The following is a 22942-nucleotide window of genomic DNA, read 5'->3' on the forward strand; positions in this document are numbered from 1 at the left end:
AAACATGTTAGATTGAGATGAAAAGCAAGGTGTTTACAAGCTGGTAAAGAAACACGATATTTATCCTGTCAGCTGAAATGAACCCGGCAGATGTATTTTTGGTTAAAATTAAAATTGTGAGCCCTATCAGGTTACCCCGGCGATGCCGCCAGATGCACAGCGTGTGTTTGACAAAGAGGCATCCCTTGGTCATTTGAGCCAGGCTGTGGGTTCCAACAATTCACGACAGGGGAGTTCATTCCAAGGGCTTGCCTGAGGGGAGGAGCATCTAAGTATTGAATACACAGAAGCCGACTCATGAAAGTGGTATAGAAATGATTCTTTTCTACCTTTCCCTACCCATAAACATCCTCACTGTCAGGGAAGAGTTCTGGAAAGAAAACGAATGGAATCAATCATCTTCGATTTTGGTCTGCAAAAATGGTTCTCATCTCAGACTAGCAGATGACACACTCCCAAGGACACAGGCGTGGGAATGGATTCGTTTTTCTCACCATGCTTGCTGGGACCCCTCTTCCCATTGGACTTACATAACTCCAAATAGAAGTGACCTGCATGTGTCCAGAAGATATATAGGAGAGACACAACAGACAACCTATAGGGCTATTTTCTAGGGCACGCTCCTCTGTTTTTTTTTCAGGGTCCTCTTGTACCTAGTTTATGAGGATGGTCTACTTTTCTCATCACTGAACAAGGGGCTGGTGGTTCTTTTATTTTTTTTTGCGGCATGTGGGCCTCTCACTGTTGTGGCCTCTCCCGTTGCGGAGCACAAGCTCCGGACACACAGGCTCAGCGGCCATGGCTCACGGGCCCAGCATGAGGGATCCTCCCAGACCAGGGCACGAACCCGTGTCCCCTGCATCGGCAGGTGGACTCTCAACCACTGCGCCACCAGGGAAGCCCGGGCTGGTGGTTCTTGATGTGAAAATGACACTGCTGGCAATACCAGGGAAAGATCTCTAAACTGCCTTTAAGGCCAGCCTTCCTATGGGCTCTGTGGTCCAGTGGTGGGAGCTGGACATGTGAGAATGCTATTTTGAGGGGTCCTGGGGCTCCATGCAGGTTTGAATTTCCATCCTTTCACCCCTTCCCTTTATGGGCTAGTATTTGGTTCTCTGGCACATGTGCCTAAGCCCATCCCCATCCCATTGTAATAATGAATCCCAGTCAAACTGGATCTTTTGTCAGCACCTTACCCTCTCAGCACCCTGTAGGGCTAGTCAACTGCTGATTATGTCTCCTTGGAGTGTGGCCACCTGCACACCAACAATGTCCTTCACACTGACATGTGTGCACATGATATCTTAGGAAGTCACAAAGATTCTCACAGAACTGTCTGTAAGAATTAGAAAAGAAATAATGGAGGGAAAGAAAGAATTAAAGAAAAGAGCTGTATGTTATATACCTTGGACTCCTGAGAAGGAATTTGGGGGATGGTAACCCCCTTGCCAATAAAATGACCTGAAAAAGAGAAACAACGAGATACAACAAACACATATGATAAACTCCATAAACAATAAATAAGTCAAACAAATAAAATCCCCAGTTAACAGCATGAGTCCTATGTAACAGTTTTGCAACTTAAAAGGGAATGAGCAAAGCCATGTGAACCTGGGACTATCCACCCAAACACATCTGAATGAGCTAATAACAACAGCTTCCAAAGAGAGACAGAAGAAATAGTTATGGCTACAGAGGAATATGGAGTGATATGAAGCTGAGCACAACTTGCAAATATTATAAAGGAATAAAAACACAAAGAGGAGACTTGGTGAAGCACAGATGGTTAGCGTTACCATGATATGCTCAAACAACTGGCCCAAATTATGGCTGCATTACACAGATAATAATATTGGAAGAGTACCTGACACACCTAGTATTAACCACTGAATTATGTCTCCCCCAAATCTGTATGTTGAAAGTCCTAAGACCAAGCACCTCAGAATGTAACCTTATATGGAAAGAGGGGTGTTATAGATGTCATTAGGTAAGATGAGGTCATACTGGAGTAGGGTGGGTCCCTAATCCATTATGACTGGTGTCCTTATGAAAAGGGGAAATTTGGACTCAGAGACACACACACCAGAAGAATGCCATGTGAACACGAAGACAGCAGTCAGGGTGATGTGTTGACAAGGGTACAGGAGATTGCGAGCAAATCACCAGAAGCTAGGAGAGAGGCCTGGAAAAGATCATTCCATGGAGACTTCAGAAGGAGCATGGACCTGCCAACACTTCAATTTTGGAATCCCAGGCTTTAAGACTGTGAGGCAATAAATTTCTGTTATTTAAGTCACTCAGTCTATGGTATTTTGTTACGGCAGCCCTAGCAGACGAATACACCTAGGAAATAGGATAAAGAATCTCGGGCTTTGAAGAGTAGGGATCCAATGGAGTCAGGAAAGGATTGTGATGAGCACAAAGTTAGGAACAGAGATAGCAGAAAATTTACTGAATGGAAACAGAACTTTGGCACAGACATCATGAGAACCCAGATAAATCTACTCAGTGGTGGATGATTTCCCATGTCTGAATTTCCCTTCACATTCTTTTCTACCACTTAAAAAAAAGACAAAGGCAAAGATTTAAAGCTATCACAAATAAGGAAAGTTGGAATTTAATGATATAAGGATAATAATGCAATTAGATTTCCCTCCTCAGACTTTGGAGGAGAAGTGGGATGGGTGGAGAAACTATGACAAAGCCAAAAGAAAGTACTTGACCAGGGTCACCTTACTCTTTGAAGGCAGAGGAGAATGTACTAAGACTTAGAGGACTTGGAACTTCCCTGGTGGCGCAGTGGTTAAGAATCTGCGTGCCAATGCAGGGGACATGGGTTCGAGCCCTGGTCCGGGAAGATCCCACATGTGGTGGAGCAACTAAGCCCATGTCCCACAACTACTGAGCCTGCACTCTAGAGCCCGCGAGCCACAACTAACGAGCCCGCGTCTCAACTACCGAAGCCCATGAATCTAGAGCCTGTTCTCCGCAGCAAGAGAAGCCACCGCAATGAGAAGCCCGCGCACCACCACGAAGAGTAGTCCCTGCTCACCGCAGCTAGAGAAAGGCCGTGCACAGCACCAAAGACCCAATGCAGCCAAAAAAACCAAAATAAATATATAAATTTATTTTAAAAAATTTAAAAAAGGCTTAGAGGACTTAAAATAACTGGCCAATTAAAAATACAAACAGTGGGTCACAAAATCTCAAACCCATTATGTCACTGTAGGAGATTTCAAGACTTCTTTGAGAAACAAATGAATTAGAATATTAAGCAAGGATTAATAATCCTTTCATTAATAATGAAAACGGTAAATTAGCAAATAAATTCTTATAGCTATTGGGTATTAACAGAACCTCAAAAGGATCTCAGATAATAACTACACAGAATGAATAGAAGGGAAACACAAGACTGCTTTTGTTTCCTGAAAGGGAATCGAAGTTTATTTCGTTAATAATAGAAATAAATAGAAGCAATTAAATTTTTTTCTGAAATACATTAATGTTAAAATGTTAAGAAATAGGACACTTAAGGTTATCTTTTGGCCTAGTTCGAAAAGAAATAAAGAGTGTAAAATCCACCACAGAAAACACAGAAATGAAAAGAGAAATCAGTAAATGACTACACTAAAGATAAGTTTACTTGGGCTTAAGGACAAATAACGAATCAAAGAGTAAGTGTATATGGCCTAAACTTGATTATTAAAACAAAAAAGTAATTGGCTAAATTAAAAAATAAAATTCAATAATCTGTTGTTTAAAAAAAATAAATTTAGCACCACATCATTTTGATAGATAGGATAGGAGAGAACTGTCCAAGATTTAACCCACTTACATACAACAGCAGAGATACCTGGGCTTTTCCATTTGTTAGATGAAATTTCACATACTTGAATCCTACTTGTCTTGCAAGACTTGGTTCAAGGGGTCCCGTCTCTGTGACTCTGTCTCCAACTTCCCCAACCTGCAGGCAGTGTTCATGACTGCTACCTCGGAGCCCCCATCAGCTCAGCATTTATTACAATGTACCCCATTTAGATTTATCTTTGGCCCTCATTAGACCTTGAGCTCTTGAAGACAGCAGCTCTCGGTGTTTCCAAGCACAGCTCATCAAATTATGGAATATATCTATTAGAATGACAAAAGTATGGAGTAGGAAGAGAAGGATGGACATTTCAGGCCCATCATTCCTTTGCTCATGCATAGGCATGAAAGCATACATGTTCCCAGAACTTTGGTCCTCCAGCGTGACGGGGATACTGGATTTGTTGTCAGGGAGGAGTTCTGGGGAGAGGATTCAGATGCAGAAACAATACATTGCAAAGGGCCTTGAATGTCATCCTATGGAGTCTATAGAATTGATTGCACAGGCCATGGGAAACAATGGCAGGATTCCAGATTAATTTTGTTTTCTGTTCGTTCACTTTGTTTTGTAACAGTACCTATGATGAGGGAATGGGGAACAGATCGGAGGAGAGAGAGAGCTTTGAGGCAGAGAGACCAGTTGTAAGAGGCTAAACCTATAGTGTTTTTCAGTGAGTGGTGGGATTTTTTCTTCTTCTTATGTCTTTTCTTTATTTTAGTTTTTTTTAAAAAAAGCATGCTTGTAATACCTTTACTTAAAAAATTTAAAAAGCAGGTGATCTTTGTCTATCTTCTCCCTTTCTTTCTCTCTTCTCTTCTGTCTCTCTCCTTCCTTCTTTTTCCCACTTTCTTTTATCCCTTCCTTCATTCTCCTCTCCTTCCTTCCCTCTTCTTTCTTTCTTTTTTCCTTCCTTCCTTCCTTCTTCCTTTCTTCTCTCTCACCCTTTCCTTTTTTCTGCATTAGGGCCCTGGGAATGAAGCAAAGGTTTTAGATCCCATAGATTCTCATGGTCAGGGTGCTGTCAGGACTCAGAGATTGGTTAGACATGAGGGGTGAAGGACAAGGAGAAGTCAGAAGGACTTAAGAGTTTCTAGCTCAGGTGACGGGGTGGTTTGGGGTTCCAACAATTGAGAGAAAGAACCAGGAAGGAGAACAGAGTTTGGATGAAGTGTCAGTGTGTCTCCAAATAAAGTCCATTTGAGGCTCACTAAGGGTTAATCCAGACCCAGGGCTAAGGAGTAAGGCCTGGAGTCTGGAGATGGACAGTTGGCACCATTAGCATAGGAGTGATTGATACCACCATGGACATTGATGAAATTGATCAGGGAGAGACTATGTTTGAGAAAGTCCTCTTCGGCTGATAAAGAGTGAAATCTTGAAGGAATATATACATTTAAACGGTAGAGGAAAGAAGAGAAGTCAGAGAAAGAAATTAAATGAAACAGAGAACTTAGAAAGAATAAAGTTCATTCCCAAGGGAAGGAAAAACTTTGAGGAGAGTGACGGTCATTGATAAAAATTCTTCAAGGAGGCTGAATGGAATGAGGTCAATTAGGAAGATACCATGGCAATGGGAAAGTCTTTTCTGGTAAAATGATAAGGAGCGAAGACAGATGACAGGAGACGGAACAGTGACAGGGAAGTGACAGAGAGAGAGGACAGAGTCTTCTTAAGATGTATGGCAGTAAAGGGGAAGAAAGAGATGGTGTAGGTGGTCAAGGAAGCCATTCTTGCTTGTTTGTGTTTTTAAAGGAGAGAGAAACTTGATTTGGTTTGCAGATTAAGCAGAAGGAGTCAGTAGGGAGAGAAAGAAGGGAATGATTGATTAGATAAGTTTCCAAAGAAATCAGAAGGAGGTCAAACAAACAAGGATACTTATAATGCTATCAGATTAAAAAAAGGATCCTGAATAAAATGCAGTGAGGGATCACTATTGGATTGCAATAGACACACTCTATCTAAAACAGTAACTCTTTATGTCCCAAGCAACATAAAAAAATACATATGAGAAAAGTGAGGAAATTGCAAGAAGAAATAAAACTAGTAATTGCATAACAAACACTGTTCAAGACATGCCTGAGCAAAGCACAGAAATAAAGCTGAACAAAGAATAGAGACAAAAATGGAAATTGCAGTAGTTAAGGAGAAACTAACAGGTATATGAGACAACCTAAATGGCAGAGTTGAAAATATTTTCTTTTCAATAAAAACAGGTCTTGCACCAAAATCTATCACATAAGGGAGACAGTCACATTTAATAAACATACACATATAATACAATATTCACAAATATTAGAAAAACAGTATTAACTGAATTCCATTTAAGCAATATCATACAGGTAGAAACTTTTTTTCTTATAAATAGTATCAATAAAAGAGGCAAGCCATGGCCCAACCCCTGTACCTTAAATTTCTTTTAGAATTTCACCTCTTGAAACTATTCTTCCACCCCAGCTCTTCAGGATTTCTCCCTAAGCTTAGCAGAGGACATTGGAGGTGGTTTGTTCTTTATAAAGACTGATTATTGTTTGATGCAACTCTCTACTCATTCTGCTCTATTAAGACAAATAATGTTTTACATGTACAGGTTAAAATTTTTTCGAGAATAGAATAAAAAATTAAGATATGGATCATAAGAATTTATGATTAACTAAAAGTAACTCAAAAATAGATGAATGCCCAATCAAATCATGTCATACATAATTATGGAATACAGTATGTCTATTAAAATTATAAATATATGGATTTTGTTGATATGAAAAAATGTGAATATTTAATTATGTTCTACGTGAAAAACAGAAAAAATACTTTGACATAGAACTGAGGAGGGTGTGAAATAATATGTCATTCGAGCATAATGTTCCTTACGTTATTTCCTTTAGAATTTCTTAAACTCATTTTTTAAAAAACAAAACAAAACAAAGACCAGGGACAAAATGGAACAATGTTCATCCTGTTTGAAGACTCAAGAAAATGAGCAGGTCATAGAAATTTCAGCAAAAGTACTCTTTTTAAATGAGCTAAATCCATCTTGAAGACCCATCATTAGTAAAGTAAGTGTCCCACACAGAAAAAACCAAACAAGATTAAAACTACTCAAAACACTTCAGAGCAATAAAAAGCTCAGTGGTGAAATCTGTGGTGACACCCACAAATTGGGAGATCTTATAAGCCAGCTATCTTGATGTTCAGGTAGGAATAACACAATTTAATTAGCGTTTTAAGAAAATAAAAAGGAACCAAAAAGCCAAATGAAAGAGAGATTGAGGTGATATATTCATAATCAGATTGGAAAACCTTGGCTTTCAATCTCTTTTGCTCTTATTGAGGGATACCAAATGAGTAATCCTTCTGTGCTTTATTCCTTATCTATGTGGGAATAATAATATATGTTTTTATAACCAACCCATAGGCCAGGAGACAGTTATGCTAAGGTCTTCCTATGGTCTTGTTGAGTATGAATCTCCTTTCTGCGAGAACATTTATCCCATAAGTACGGAGAGAAGACTCTGCTCTTCCAGACTCCCTGAGATTCTCTCACTGTAAAAAGTGATTGGGGTTGACTTTCCACGTACTGTCTGTTTCCACAAACACAAAGGTAAGAGAAGGTTCCCAGATATTCATTTAATAAGTGATCTGGGGAGAAGGGCTTAACCATCCTGAATGTCTGGGGTTCTGTCGGTTTTAGATGGTTAATTCACTCCGTCTCTTATTGAGCACCTACAATGGGCACTGGACACAGGGCTGGGTGTTCATCGCTCAGAAGTACTGAATAATCACATTCTATTATATTAATCCCTCCCTGGTACTGACTGGCAGTAATTGAAGGGATTACTCACAACCTAAGTCAACGAGCAAATTAATGCAGTGCCAGGGACAACCGAAGAGCTTAAGGAGTCAATCGATCCAGGGAAAACAACGAAGTTTAGGGTAACCTGACTCGAAATAAAGATATTAATAACAAGTCAAAGGAAATGAAAGTGGTTTGATGACGTCTTGTAACAGCACGGGCAGCCCTGTATTTCACAGCTTCACTCCTTTATTGCTGCCTTCTTACTAATTAACACCTACTTTCTAACACTTTCCGGGCCTTGGGGGCTACAAATGATGGACAAAGACTCGAAGAAGAAAACAAGAGCAGAGTGGTTTAGAGAGGCCATGTGCTAGAAAGCTCCCAGGTGCACGGCCACATGCCTGGCTTAAAACCTCCTCCCTCCCTTCTAACTGATAAAAAAGGGGATATGGGGCTTCCCTGGTGGCGCAGTGGTTGAGAGTCTGCCTGCCGATGGAGGGGACACGGGTTTGTGCCCCAGTCCGGGAAGATGCCACGTGCCGCGGAGTGGCTGGGCCCGTGAGCCATGGCCGCTGAGCCTGTGCGTCCGGAGCCTGTGCTCCGCAGCAGGAGAGGCCACAACAGTGAGAGGCCCGCGTACCGCAAAAACAAAAAAAAAGGTGGGGGGGATATGATTATCCTTCTTTGCCCTCCTTCCCCCCATTGCTCTTCTCTGACTCAGCAAAGAGGGATACCTCAATCCGTACCAAATATACCTTCAAATAACAACAAAGAAAAGTTGACTGGGACGAACAGAAGAAAGAGTCCCATCCCAAACACACTCCTTGATAAGATCTCTGACTGCTGTGATCCTTTGGTTGTTATTTTTGAAACGGATGATTCAATCTCAGGTACAGTATTAGAGAATTACAGAATGATTCTGAATGTCTCTGTCTAGACCAGAGAAATCCTGTCAAAAGAGGAAAAGAGGCAAGTGTTCTCGTTTTCCCACAAAAAATATTTCGAAGATAATGGATCATCCAGTACATCTCTACAAAAAGATCCTTCAAATTCTAAAAAAGTCAAGTAAAATTACTATTGATGAATATTCACTACAGCCATCGTCAGTTTCAGATTGGTAAGTTATAATATAGATTTTTTATGTGTGGCATATGCAGTTAAAATTCATTAGGGACTCACAATTAAAGTGAACAGCACATTTATAACCACTTTACAGGACATGGAGCCACATTTCCCCGTTTTAAATAATTATAATGTTTTAGCTGTATCTTGGTTTTTATGATGTGTAGTTTGCTCTGTCTGTGCTTCATTTGCTGTCGGGTTGGTAAAACATGAAGTTTCAAATTATATCCCTATTCCTGTGGGAAAACAGAATCCAATTTATGACTTTCCAGGAGGAATCCTGAACACATTCAACCACAGGATATCCAGCCAAAGAAAATGATGGTACTCCTGTTGCTTGAATCACTGAAATCTGATTTGGGTGATGTGCTGCCCATTCTCCTATATAGAGAACCCAAGTGGACGAAGGCAGAAGAAAGCCTGAAGTTCTGCACCGCAGTCGCTGTGGTTCTAACTGTGAAATTACCAGCTTCAGAGGGCTGATGGTGGACACTCACCACAATTTCACCACCTCAAGAAAGTACCATTCTTCACAATCTACATGAAAACTCCGTATAGGGAAGAAACCATCTAATTGGAACATTTTTTCAACAGCATTTAAATATCAGGCCAGCTGGATCTCCACAGCCCATGTGAATTTAGTCAGCACACTCTTCCCAGAACCTATATTCTAACATCATTGAATGCTTGAGCTACATCTGTCACCCAAATCTGGCTGTGATCATTTCTTGTCATTCGCTCCACACATTCAAAAATGAAACATTCTGTGGTAGCCTCAGAGGCACTCGTTTTGTGAAAGTGTACATAAGAGAAACGGCATCCTTGAAATGAAATGCCTTACTAACCCACACCACTTGTTCTTCCTCTAACCTTCCCTTTCCCAAATTCCCCTGTAAGGAATACATTTTCAAGGCTAATTCTATGTGACTGATCCGTGACTTACATTTTAGCAGTTATAACCTCAATTGATATCTCAATCTGTATCAAACATACCTCCAAATATCAAGTTCCTTTTTTTTTTTTGGTAAAAGATAACAGTATCACTAAATAAAAATATCATTTCACTCTGTTCCTCTGTTCCCTTCCTGTGCCACTGGAATCTATTAACACAGCTTTTATCCCTCAAACCAACCAAAAGTGTCAGGAGCCAGAGCTTGTCTTTTTATCAAACTTGATATCAAATAAAATATAGTTAAGACCACAATGAAAAGCAAAGACACATCAACTATAAAGCTCCTTGAAGCTCTTAGAATCTTGTTGAGGGGATGGAAAACATGCACAAAAAATAACAGTGGAATGTTTCTAAAATAAACAAGTTACTTTTGTTTTGACAGAAACTACCATAAAGGTGCTGAGGACGTTCAAAGATATAAAGAGACCGTCAGAAGGCATACTGAATATGTTCCTTAAGAGAGGAGAGTGGGTGGGAAAGTTCGAATGGTGGTCGTGGTGGTAGCCTGAGGGCAGTAATAACGAAGATAAGTGCAGGAATATATGAATCATGACAAATAACATCACCCAGACCCTATTTTTCCGAAGTATGTTCTCATACAAATGAGGTAATGATAGATGTAGAAATGCCAAATGCTGTGACTGCTATATAGGAGGGATCCAATAAATGTTTGGTTAAAAAAAAAAAAAGCCCCCAGAAATAAATTGAGTTGAGGAAATTAAAGAAGGCTGGAGTATGTAAGGTGAACAGGGTATAACAAAGATCTGAAGTCACTACTTAACAGGGAAATTTATCTAATAAGCGACTCCAGAAATAGAAACACTAATGCTCACGGCAGTTAGTCCACCAAAACTGGACATTCTTTTTTCCTGTTTAGTTTATGAAAAGAAGTAATCGTCCATTCTCTAGGTGTTTGCTGCTAGAAACCTAAATTTTCAGCTGCAGTGGGAAAAGCAATGGGGAAGGCAGAGGGGGGGAAAGGCACATATGTGTTTTCTTTTCTCAATTAGTTTGGGAAACGTATCTTCATTAAAAGAAATCGCCATCAGCGGTAAGACACTCTCTTGTTCCACTTAGGGGAGGGGTTGGATGATGTAAAGTGGTGAGTATGGGTCTTTATTATTCTGGCGATGTTGACTTGTTCATGTTCAAAATTTACGTTTTAAAATCTCTGGAAGGCATAGTGCATTTCAATTAGTTAGGATATGCAGTAGTTTGTCTTCTCCTAAAAACAATTATGTAAAATTTATTCTGGATTATTTGTAGTTTTAGTACTTAGGGGAGTGTCTGCATTTTCAATTAAGAGCTAAGTATACAAATTAAAAGTGCTGCAGTGAAGCTTAAATCCAGCCCTCACTAGTTGGTGCACATAAACACTAATATCAAATGATGCTTTTGTCATGTGATCCGACCCACAGCACATACAAATATAGAACATGACCATAAAAAGTAACGGACCATGCCCTCTGCTAAGTAATTTATGACAGCGGATCCAGACTGGAATGTCAGCTGGAATTACCTTCTCCCTGTTTGCTATTTTCGCATGTACAGCTTTGTACAGACGATAGAAGCTATGTCTTGCAAAGAGGACTCACATTAAGCCTACTGAAATGATGAACAAGTACCAAATCCAAAGGCCAAAATATGTATGGCTTTTAAAAAGATTTGTTGAACGACGTCAATGACCACTTTTAAAATTAATTTTTGAATCAGGCCGCAAGAGAAAAACATGTAACCCTACCAATTTTGAAATATCAGATTTATAGTGTCTAGCAAGCAAATATGAAGCTTCACAGTGGAGAATGAGAAATAGTTGAAAATCATTTTATTAAAAATACAAAGTGATCCCAACACTTGACTAAATGAAGTATGAAAAATTCCCTAGACATATACGTAGTTCTAACCTTTATGTAGAATTTGCCATCAAGGCAGTCTGGAATTGTAACAAACTTAGTATGAAATAGTTGATAAAACAAAGGATATTATCCTTCTTTATTAACCTTTACCCCCTTAGATAATCCCCCAAATCCCCTGTGTGTGATAACCACCTCACTTCCTTTGGGAAGCCATTCATTATCTAATTCATGTCTTACACAAAGAGAAATGAGCAAATGTGCCTTATCAGATTAAAAAAAAAAGTCACCATGAGTGATGTCCAACAGGACAGGGTCTTAGCAAATCCCTTCTGCCTCCACAGTCCTGGGTTTCTAAATACCTATAAAGCTACTAACCCATGGTCACAGCTCACGAGCTCATTCACAGCTTTATGTTGCTAAAGCAAACAGTCTGGCAGAAGAATGACAGAATTACCCTCTTTTCTGATTATCCTCCTCTCTGCATTCTGATAAACTAATGATTAGCTTTCCTGTTGGGATTCAGCCCTGACTGGGTAGCTTCAGGCTGTCAACTCAAGCAGACCCTGATGATATCACACAAACCTCTTCCTCTCCTTCCTTCCCCCGTGCTTTATTCTTCATCAACCAGCATCTACACCAGCCTTCACAAGGAGCCAGCATGTAATTACCAAGGTAATGTTCTGGCCCTGGGAAGGCTCATATGAAAAGCAAAGGCTTCTTTTCGCCTCACTTCTCCAACTGTAACATGAAATGCTACTCAGGAAGCTGCTGGTTACAAAAAATTCAATCCTGTAGGTATCTGTATGTAACCAGTTTTTACCTGCTCTTCATAGATTGTATTTGAGCAGATGTTTCAGTTGGGTTTAAGCCTATCTCTTCTCTAGAAATTTAAAGCGTATATTGCCTTTGAGTGCTTTTGGGTTGGCAATGAAGAGAACCACCCATTGAGCAATATCAATGAGTCAAAACTTATACATATTTATGAAGTGAAAATATAGAGTTAATTTGGAAAAGGCCATAAAGTGAGTCACTGGTTAGATTCTAAAGTGCTACTCCTTTTTGAAATTCTGTCCACTGGGAAATACCACTGTTAAATGAAAACATAACTGAGCATGACACAAAAGATGAAAACCTGTTAATTTTTCTTGCAGTTTTATTTTCCTGTTTTCCAGATAAATGTAAAATTACATATTTAAAAATCCATTAAAAATACTCGCTCAGCACATATAATTAATAGCAGTTACTCAACAGAATATTTTCTTGATAGCTTTGTATGAAGACAAAAAGCTTTAAGGCAATCTTTTAAAGTAGGTGTTTCATTTTACACTAGGGCCAGAGTTATTTTATTGCATTATGTTACCTGTCATATGTCCCCTAACAAGAGAACTTGGCAGCACTAATCACGGCCAAATCTTTCAAGAAGATTCAGCAATCCTGACTGAGCTACACTGTGACATTTTCTGGGCACAGACTTAAGGAACACTTAGGAGTTTGGCTTTGTTCATTCGTTTGCTATTCCTTTACAATTTCCAGACCTGCCACTAGCACAACCTAATTTACCCAAGGCATGCTCTGAGATCAAAGTCACATGACTACTTTGCTTGGCATTTTAAAATATGGGACAATAATTTACATCCTATGGTAAAACATTACAGAGGCAAAAAAGGATGAACTCATTCTAATTAAAGGAAACTCTGAGATATCTATATACATGCATCTCTATCTCTCTATATATACCCAAAAACAATAAAAATAAATTCAACAGCTAGATTTGAAAGTTTTCTTGTCTTTCTCTGGATGGGAACTTGGGGATTAGCCTGGAAAACCCACTTGAGTGTTTAGAAAGGTATTTCCACTGAGAAAGACTTCATTTTAGTCAAGCCAAGTTACCCACTCTGGCAGATTGGTGACATGCTCAACAAATCTGTGAATTCCTCCTTCCCAGCGTACAGATTGATTAAATTTGCCACCTCCCTTGCAGCTAGGAATGTCCAAGAGACTGAATGAAAGTAGAGGTGACACATGCCACTTCCAGGTCTGACCCATAAAACCTTCCCAGGAATGATTCTGTGTTCTCTTTCCCAATTCAATGGCTGAGGACTTAGAGCCAGGTAGGGGCTGAAAGACAGAGGAAGCCTGGCTCCCTGAATGACCATATGGAAAACTGTCAACCAAAAACACCAGAGAAGACCTTAGGTGAGCAAGAAAAAAAATGTCTACAATGTTCAGTCATTGAGAATTAGGGACTTTTTCCTAAAGCAGTTGGACTGTCCTAATACTGAATTCTCCTACTCAGTCACCTGACCCTTGCATGCTTTTTCTCATTCAATCCTCACAATAACTCTGTGAGATAGGAACTATTCACCCTATTTAAAAATAAGGAGGGACTTCCCTGGCAGTCCAGTAGTTAAGGCTCTGTGCTTCCACTGCAGGGGGCATGGGTTCAACCCCTGGTTGGGGAACTAAGATCCTGCATGCTGAAGGAAGGAAGGAAAGAAGGAAGGAAGGGAGAAAATAAGGAAACATGGGCAAAGAGAGTTCAACTGCCTTCTCCTAAGTGAGTAACTTGACAAGTTGGTTAGGTTAGAGTGACTCAGTGGGAATGTCTCGTGGACTTTACCAGATTAGTTTGTCAGTAGTCACCCGGAAAAAGAGAAAAGATTCTCAAATGTAGGAGACACCAATGAATTTGTTTTTCTTGCATTTGGATTAGCAGAGCTAATGAGCAGAAGATCTGGGACTCAGATCCACGTAGGCCCAAGTCCAGAGTCTCTCCTCTTAACCATCCCCATAAATTAATACGTTTTATGAAAATCTCAAACATATGGGCATAAACCCATGAGTAATCTGGATCTACCAGTGTACCGACGTAATTAGCTCAAGTCCTAAGGTTAACGCTACTAGGCTTTCTTTCTTTCTTTTTTTTTTACTAGGCTTTCTTGCTTAGTTTAGGATCAATAAATTATCAACATATTGGATGACTGCCCCATGCCTTAGAAAATCCTTACTGAGTGCTCTGAACAGAGCACCGTGTTGGGGCACGCATATCACTAGATGGAGGAATGGACAGAAGGAGTCTCTCATCTTCCTTTCCCTTCTAATTTCTCAGACTGTTTAGACAATGAAAGGACAAAAAATGTTTTAGATTCTTGCTCCACGCACAGGAAGGCACTATTTCCTTTTAAAATGCAAGCCCAAATAAAGACAGAAAAGGAGAGGGAGGGGTAGTAGAAACTCTTTCTCTCACTTCTGGAGGAATAAAAAACTCAGACTTCCAGTTTTTTTAATAGAATAAAATCCACAGACCAGTCAATGACCATAAATTATCTTCCCTTTAGTTGGAAACTAAACTTCCCTTTAGTCAGAAACCGGTACACATTAATTCCATGCAAACACACATACACACACACAATTTCATTGTCCGGTCTTAGCAGTGTAAGGCATGTTGGAGAAAATATGGAAAGTGTGCGTACGTAGGAAGGAAGGCAATGCCTTCTGACTTACGGCACAACAGATGTGGTTCTCCACCACACCGGTGCTTCCTACCTGTCCGAAATTAACCAGGGCTAGAGGTGGTGGGGTCCAGGTGGAAGACCTCCCCAAACCCCTGGCGATAGCCTTCCTGGGGGGTGATGCCCATCCAGGGCTTCAGAAGCACTGGTCCAGTAGAAGTTACATTTTCAGTTCAGGCTAAAATTTGGGGGCCACTCATGGTAGAGATGATTAAAGATTATCTTTCAGATCTCTCCCTGGTGATATGAGATGCCTCAATGCCAAGAGAAATCATTTCCCCTCTCCTAGTTAACTAAACACTTTCTACAGTTTTATTTGTCCATGTAACTCCTATAAATGACTGTGCAGTGCAGTTCTTTTTATGTGTAGTGTGAAAAGAACTTTGGATGGCGAGTAGAGTAATGGGCCCAGGTCTAGATCCCATGGCCAGGTCAGTAATGTGTCACTGAACTTCACTTTTCATGCTTGTGAATTAGAAATATCCTATTTTCCCTAGATCCAACTGGTATAAAAGTAAATGAAGAGTTGAGTGTGCCCGGGTCCCTTGAAAAATTCTGCACACAAATAGGATTTTTAAATTGTCACTAAAATTCTTAACAAAGATAATGTAAGGACTAGAACAATCTTTTGCCCAAAGATCATTTTTATAAATTACAGCAAGGGGAGAGAAGAAAAGCATGTTCTGCACATGTTTTGTAAGTTGATCTATATCATGAGCATTGTAATATGTCTGTGATATGAGAGGGGTGCTTTCAAAGTGCAAGATGTGATGACCCATTAATACATCATGAAATCAATTCAGTGGGTCATGAACTGTCTTTAAAAATGAAGAAAAGAACAGAGCAATAGAATGGACTAGATGAAATACATCATAATGAACTGTACATGATAAGGATAACTGTTGTTTTGAGAAACTGGGTGATGAAATAAAATACATTTTTTCCTACAGGTCAAGGTTGAAAAATTTGAAACCCTTCATAATAGAGAATATAAGAAACGTGTTTCTTAGTCCAAAATGAGAAAGGAAATTTGAAATTGGATCGTCATCATTGTCAACCAGGGCTGTAGGCAAATCTCTTATCTTCTTCCAGGATAAATGGAGGAGTGAAGGTGGAGGAATGGGGGTGGGGGACAGGGAAGAAGAAGCAAACGGTAGGGTGGCTTCACATTTTGATCTGTGGCTCACGGCCTTATTTTTAAAACCAATTAACTGTTTTAGAGTCTGGCAAGGAGGAGGGAATCAAGGCAATCTGGATGAGTTTTCTATTTGTGCATAATGAATTACCACAAACTTAGTGGCTTAAAACAATATACATTTACCATCTCACAGCTTCTGGGCAAGGTGAAGCTATATTCTCCGCTCGGTCTCACAGGGCTGAGATCAAGGTGTCGGCAAGGCTACATTTCTATCTGGAGCTTTGGGTCCCCTTCAAAGTGCACACAGTCATTGGCAGAATTTGATTTCTTACACTTGTGGGACTGAAGTCTCTGTTTTACTGCTGGCTGTCAGCAAAGGGTCCCTCTCAGCTTCTAGAGGCTGCCCTCTTACAATGTGGTAGCTCATGTGTTCAAGGCCAGCAGGAGAATCTCTCTACAGCCACAATGACTGTCTTATGTGGCCTTACATAATCACTGGAGTGACTATCCCATCACCCTGATCATAAACCTAATCAAAGGATCGATATCCCATAAATTCACAGCTCATTCCTACACTCAAGGGGAGAGGATTATACTGGGCATGTATGTACGTTAGGCCGTGGGACTCTTGGAGTTGGTCTTAGAATCCCTGCTAATAGTTAGAATCTACCAAAAGCAATGACCATCAAGCATTTAGAACAACTTAAAAGAAATGTACACCAGCCTTCCACAGGACATGAACAGATGTCCCTCTACAAAAAGCCTCCATGGTCAAATAAGTCTGGGAAAATGTAGGTTTAAATAATAATATTTTACATGCTTCTTCAGTGAACAGAATATGGGATTTTCCCAAACATATTTAATCCAGGAAAATATTTTTTTGAGTCTGTGCTAAGTAAATTCACCACTTTATTAATATTAGTGTAATTACATCAGAAGCACTTGCATTACTGCTCTCGGACTGTCATTTTATCTCCTCCATGATGCCTTTCCTGATCACCCTTGTCTGCAAGATCCCTACTTCCCCGAATTTCGGTAGTACTAATGGTTTACCTTGCTTGATTGGCTGTTTGCTTATAATTGGTAAATATAAAATACTTTTACATTTTGATGGTGACCCTCTACAAAATTTAATCTCTTTGAAGGCTGACACTCTGGCTTAAAGCAACAGTGAAGAGCGCTGGAGACAGCTGTGTAGTGGTGAAGCATGCTGGCTGAGAGTTCTGGGGGGCAATTCACCAGCTTTGGGACTAGTGAGCAAACCAGTTACCCTCTCTCTGAACCTCTTCTGATTCATCTTTAAATTGAGATTGCTGCAAGAGATGCCTTCTAAGGTCTCTTCCCATCTAATACTCTCTATGTGTTTTCCTAAGCCCTGCCCCATCTCCTAGGGGGCCTGGCCCATAATAAGCACTTGATAAATATTTGTTGACTGATTAATTGCATGCTTGCATCACTGTGGATTCAAAGATGTTCTAAGAGGTTGCTAGCTTCCAGCTGGCCAGGTGTTCAGCCCCAGTCTGGGCATCTAACACACACAACCCGCAGACCACAGGTGACTCATGTTGGTTTGGCCTTGCCTTATGCTTCCGCAGCATAAGTGGTCACCTTCATTAGCATGATGGGAGGTACCCCTTGGGAAGTCCTCTTACCCTAAAATATCTTCCCTTCCCAATGCCTGATATTCCTTTTAAAGATTCATTTTCTACCATTTTCTCTCAGAGCCCTATTATAACTCTAAGTAAATAATTGCATGAGTAATTGTTTAATAACATCCTCTAGAAAGTAAGTCACCTTACTTTCATACATACATAGGAATGTAGGGTGAGCAAGAGATAAACCTCTGCTCTTATAAGTCACTAAAATTTTGGAAATGTTTGTTAACGTAGCGTAACACAGCCTGCTTTGATATAGACATGCTAGGAGAAAAGAACATGAGTTTGCTATTTGACTCTGAAGGGATTTTGTGCTGGTGGGGATTTCAGGTGGGGACGCCTGTCTCGCTGCTCAAAATGTAGCAACAGACCAGTAGCATTAGCATCACCCAGAGCTTGTTAAAACTGTAGACTCTTGGGCTGCATCCTAGATGTACTGACTCAGACGCTGCACTTTAACAAGATCTCCAGGTGATTCAGATGAAGATCAGAGTTTGAGAAGTAGTCATCTAGAGGCAGCTAGAGGCTAACTTTGAGAGCCATCCACACACCACAGGCTCTTAGGGTGTAGTCCCTGGCCTAGCAGCATCACCATCACATGGGAACTTTTCAGAAATGTAGATTCTTGGGCCTCAACCAGGACCTACTGAATCAGAGGCTCTGTAAGTGGGGCCCAGCAATCTGTGCCTTAACAACCCTGCAGGCGATTCTCATACACGCTAAAGTTTGGGGACCACTATCATATATCAATGAGAGTTAAAATTACAGGAGTTAGTATTCTCCTGAAAGAAGAGAGGAAGGCATGGACAATTATAACATTGTTCCTATGAGAAGATACAGTCTGTTTTATGACAATCTTTATGATGTATCTTCTAGAATGCAAACTGGGAATGTCTAGGCCTGGTGGACTGCTTTTCTATTGAGTGGAAGCAACTAGGACAGTGCTCTGGGTTAAGAGGGAGGGCACAGAAAGGGAGGTGGGCATCAAAACATTGCCTTCTATTTTGCCTACTGATCTTCTGGGGCTTATTACTCTTGGAGTACTGTGATAAGTGCTATAGGGAACATTTCCAACGAATGCCTTTCCTGGATATGAGTCTCCTGAAACATCCATTCCTCTCCCTTTCATCAAGAATGCGGTAGAGTAAGAAGGGGCAACTCCAGATATTACACCCAAGAATCTGCAGAGCCATGTGAAGTCACACATTATGTCTGACTATGGCTTATTTGGGGATGCCACAGTCCCAGTATATTCATTCACTTGTTCAGTCACTCACTTTATCATCCAGTATTTAATGAGTGACTTTTATGTGCACGGCCAATGGAGAGCCCTCTTGTTCTGTGCTTAGAAAAGGGATTGAGGGCTTCCCTGGTGGCGCAGTGGTTGAGAGTCCGCCTGCCGATGCAGGGGACATGGGTTCGTGCCCCGGTCCGGGAAGATCCCACATGCCGCGGCAGCGGCTGGGCCCGTGAGCCATGGCCGCTGAGCCTGCGCGTCCGGAGCCTGGGCTCCGCAACGGGAGAGGCCACGGCAGTGAGAGGCCCGAGTATCGCAAAAAAAAAAAAAAAAATTATAAAAAAAAAAAAAAAAAAAAAAAGAAAAGGGATTGAGTGGAGCACCGGCCAGGAAAGTAATGGTTCTTTCCTCCATCTGAGACTCAATGATGCAATGAAGCCACCTCTCCTCTCACTTCAATCACAGAAAGGGTAGGCTAAGGCTGTATCACATTGTGATTTCCTAGTTTCACTGTTCTCTTTTGCAAAGAGAAAAAAGTCAGGGATTGAGAAAGCCAAGGAGGAGACTGCATCCCCGATGGAACACAGACTATCTCCATCCCTGCAGACCTGCCTGCCTGGACTGTGTGCTAAGTCCTCATTTCCCACGAGGGACATGATGCATCCATCAGGGTGGGGGTTGGCAGCTCTGGCTGCAAGTTATCTGGTTTTTGGTTTTTTCGGCTGCACTGCACGGCACGTGGGATCTTAGTTCCCTAACCAGGGATGGAACCCACGCCCCCTGCAATGGAAATGTGGAGTCTTAGCCATTGGACCGCCAGGGAGGTCCCTGGCTGCACGTTAGAATCACCTGTGGAATCCATAAACCTCTTAAGGCCAAGACCACTCCTCAGACCAATTAAACCAGCACCTCTTGGAGCGAGATCTAGGCACTGGTATTCAGAAAAACTTTTCCAGGTGGTTGCATTGCACAGGAAGGCCTGGGACCTACTGCTCCAGGGCGGGTAAGGTCCCAGGTCTTGGTTCTTTATGAAGCCGAGCTTCACCCTCTGAAAGTCAAATCCTAGCTTCCTAGGATTCTCAGCCCAACTCTTTCAACTTTAGGTGTTTGTTTTAGAATTTGAAGTGAGCTATTAAATTTAAACTATTGTGTTATATTTCAATTATCTTTTATATTTATATGGCTCTTACCAAACTTCAGATGCAGAATATTTAGTCAAAACAACAATTCTTATTTTTTCTTATTCAACAAGGTATGCTGGTAGTAGACCTACTTTTTAATGAATAATTTCATTCATTACACACTGAGCCTAACAATGCTATTTGTTAAATAGGAACTAATCAAATTCATACATAGAATTTACAGGTGAGGACAGATGTGAACAGTTTTTGAGAACAAAGCAGCACAAAGTATGAACTAAAAATTAGCAGCAAATACTTCCTTGATTATAAAATGGTTGTGAGACTAGTAAAAAGAATAGGATACAGATGACATAAATAAATTGACCTTTTAAACTGGTGATGTTGATTGTTGCAGTAAGAGTTTGGCCATAGTAAGATTATAAAGACAGAAGAAATGTTTCATACTATGATCTGGATTAGGGACAGAACTTGCAGTGCTATACATCTCATTTTCGGGATGTCTCTCACAGTAACTGGTTCTGTTGCTTCCCTGTTTTCTATCTTACACTGCCCATTCCCTAGGCAGCCCTGGCTCTCAGGATACACTCTTACCTCTTGGGGTTGTTGGTACTGAGAGGCCATCAGAAGGAAAGCTCGCTGGGCCTGGAAAGCACTATGCACCATTTCTGCCTGGGAACAAAAAGGAATAGGAAAGTTTAATTGTTTGAGCTCCTAAATGGAGCATTACCACATGATCCAGCAGTTCCATCTTCAGGTATATACCCAAGAAAAATGAAAACACATGTCCACACAAAAACGTGTAAATAAGTGCTCATAGCAGCATTATTCATAATAGCCAGGAAGTAGAAAGAACCAGAATGTCCACCAACTGATGAATGGATAAACAAAATGTGGTATATCCAGACAATGGAATATTATTCTGCATTCAAAAGAAATGAATTGCTGATCCATGCTACAACATGGGGAACTTTAAAAACATTATGCTGAGTGAATGGAGCCAGTCACAAAAGACCACATTTGTATGATTCTGTTTACATGAAATGTCCGGAATAAGCCAATCTACAGAGACAGAAAGTAGATTAGTGACTGCCAGGGGCTGGTGGGAGGAAGGAATGGGCAGTGACTGCTAATGAGTATGGAGCTTCTTTTGGGGGTGATGAAAATGTTCCGGAATTAGACAGTGGTGATGGTTTCACAACTTGGTGAATATACTAAAGATCTCTGAATCATATACTTTAGAAGAGTGAATGTTATGATATGTGAATTATATCTCAACAAAGCTGTTAAAAAAAAGTTTGAGCCCCAAAGTGCAATTGTTTTCCAAAGGGTGTCTCTCCTGTCCTCTTTCATGCCCCAATCTGTTCCATACCTTCTAATGGAAAGAAAATTGTCCTTTAAGCCATCCCCATAAAGATATGCTCACCAAGGATATAAGTATAACTGATTCACTCTGCTGTACACCTGAAACTAACACAACACTGTAAATCAAATATACTCCAATAAAAATTTTAAAAATACAAAATTTTAATAAGAAGGAAAAAAAAAAAGATATGCTCACCAAGAGCTAGTGATTTCTACCACTGTTCATTAAGACTGGTCTGAAGGAGATTTCAGGGCTACCTGGACTCAACCCCACCCCAGAAAGGCCTTGAGCAGATGGGAATGTCTTTAAACACATGGTACCATATTCTCTTATCTTTACCTTCTACCCATGCTTAACTAATTCTTTAATTTTTTAAATTTAAAAAGTTACAGAAGAGTACCAAGAAGAAAATAATTCCAAATATTCGTATCACACAATCAGTCATTTTTGGCATTTTTTTCTAGTTTTTAGGAAAATTCACACAGTTGTTCTCATAAGACAAAGCATAATGATTTAGAATAATTTTTTAGGGCCATAAGGTACAAAGATTAAAGTTTTAAAAAAATGCCTCACAACCTAGAAATAATCATTATTAATGTGAGATGAACATCATGGCAGCCACCATTTAAGATCTATATGCAGAGAGACTTTGGTAAAATGGGACCACACCCTAGGTGCCATTTTTTAAAATAAAAAGTATACATTTTAATTATAATTGAATACTAAAAATGAAAGAAAGAATTGATAAACTTCAAATAAAAGTCTCTGCACTGTAATAATTATGTCCTGAATGATTCTAAGGTAAAAAAATATAAAATATTAAGAAATTGGAATAATTATGTGTTTATACTTTAAACTAATACATGATATAATTTTAGACAATACTGATTGACTCCTTATTGGGAAAGATGAGAACATAAGGACTTCCCCACTTCTTTCTATCTCTGGTCCCCATTTTTCATATTTTTTAGTTATTATTTTTACTGTAATATTAATTCCCATAGCTATTGAGAATTAGTTTTACATTTAAACCTACCTAGTGGTTCTCACCAGTTGTTTTACCATGACTTCTCCATTTCTGAGTTCTTTTGATTTTTTTAACTGGTTGGACTCCCATTATCAAGGTATGTTCTTCAAAAAGGTCTCAAACTTGCTTAAGTTCTTCAGTCTCAAGCATGTCTCCCTGTCATCTATATATTTTAACAACATCTTGGCTCGATGTAACATCCCTGGGTCTCTCTCTCTTACCATGTACAGACAGCATAGCAGTGAATGTGGCAACGCAGAAATCTAAGCCACCTTGATTT

At 40.1% G+C, this 22942-nt stretch overlaps 1 protein-coding gene across 3 annotated transcripts in view; it reads right to left on the bottom strand.

Moving 5' to 3' along the window:
• The window catches only part of CAP2 (cyclase associated actin cytoskeleton regulatory protein 2), a 138607-nt gene that overhangs the window by 60131 nt on the left and 55534 nt on the right, over nt 1-22942 (bottom strand). For all 3 annotated transcript variants that reach the window (XM_032649878.1, XM_032649877.1, XM_032649879.1), the window contains one exon: nt 20864-20941. In XM_032649878.1, the coding sequence (XP_032505769.1) occupies nt 20864-20941 (78 nt within the window). The remainder of the gene's footprint in view (nt 1-20863; nt 20942-22942) is intronic.

This window comes from Phocoena sinus, chromosome 11 (genome assembly GCF_008692025.1).
Source record: "Phocoena sinus isolate mPhoSin1 chromosome 11, mPhoSin1.pri, whole genome shotgun sequence".
In the NCBI taxonomy this organism is placed as follows: Eukaryota; Metazoa; Chordata; class Mammalia; order Artiodactyla; family Phocoenidae; genus Phocoena; species Phocoena sinus.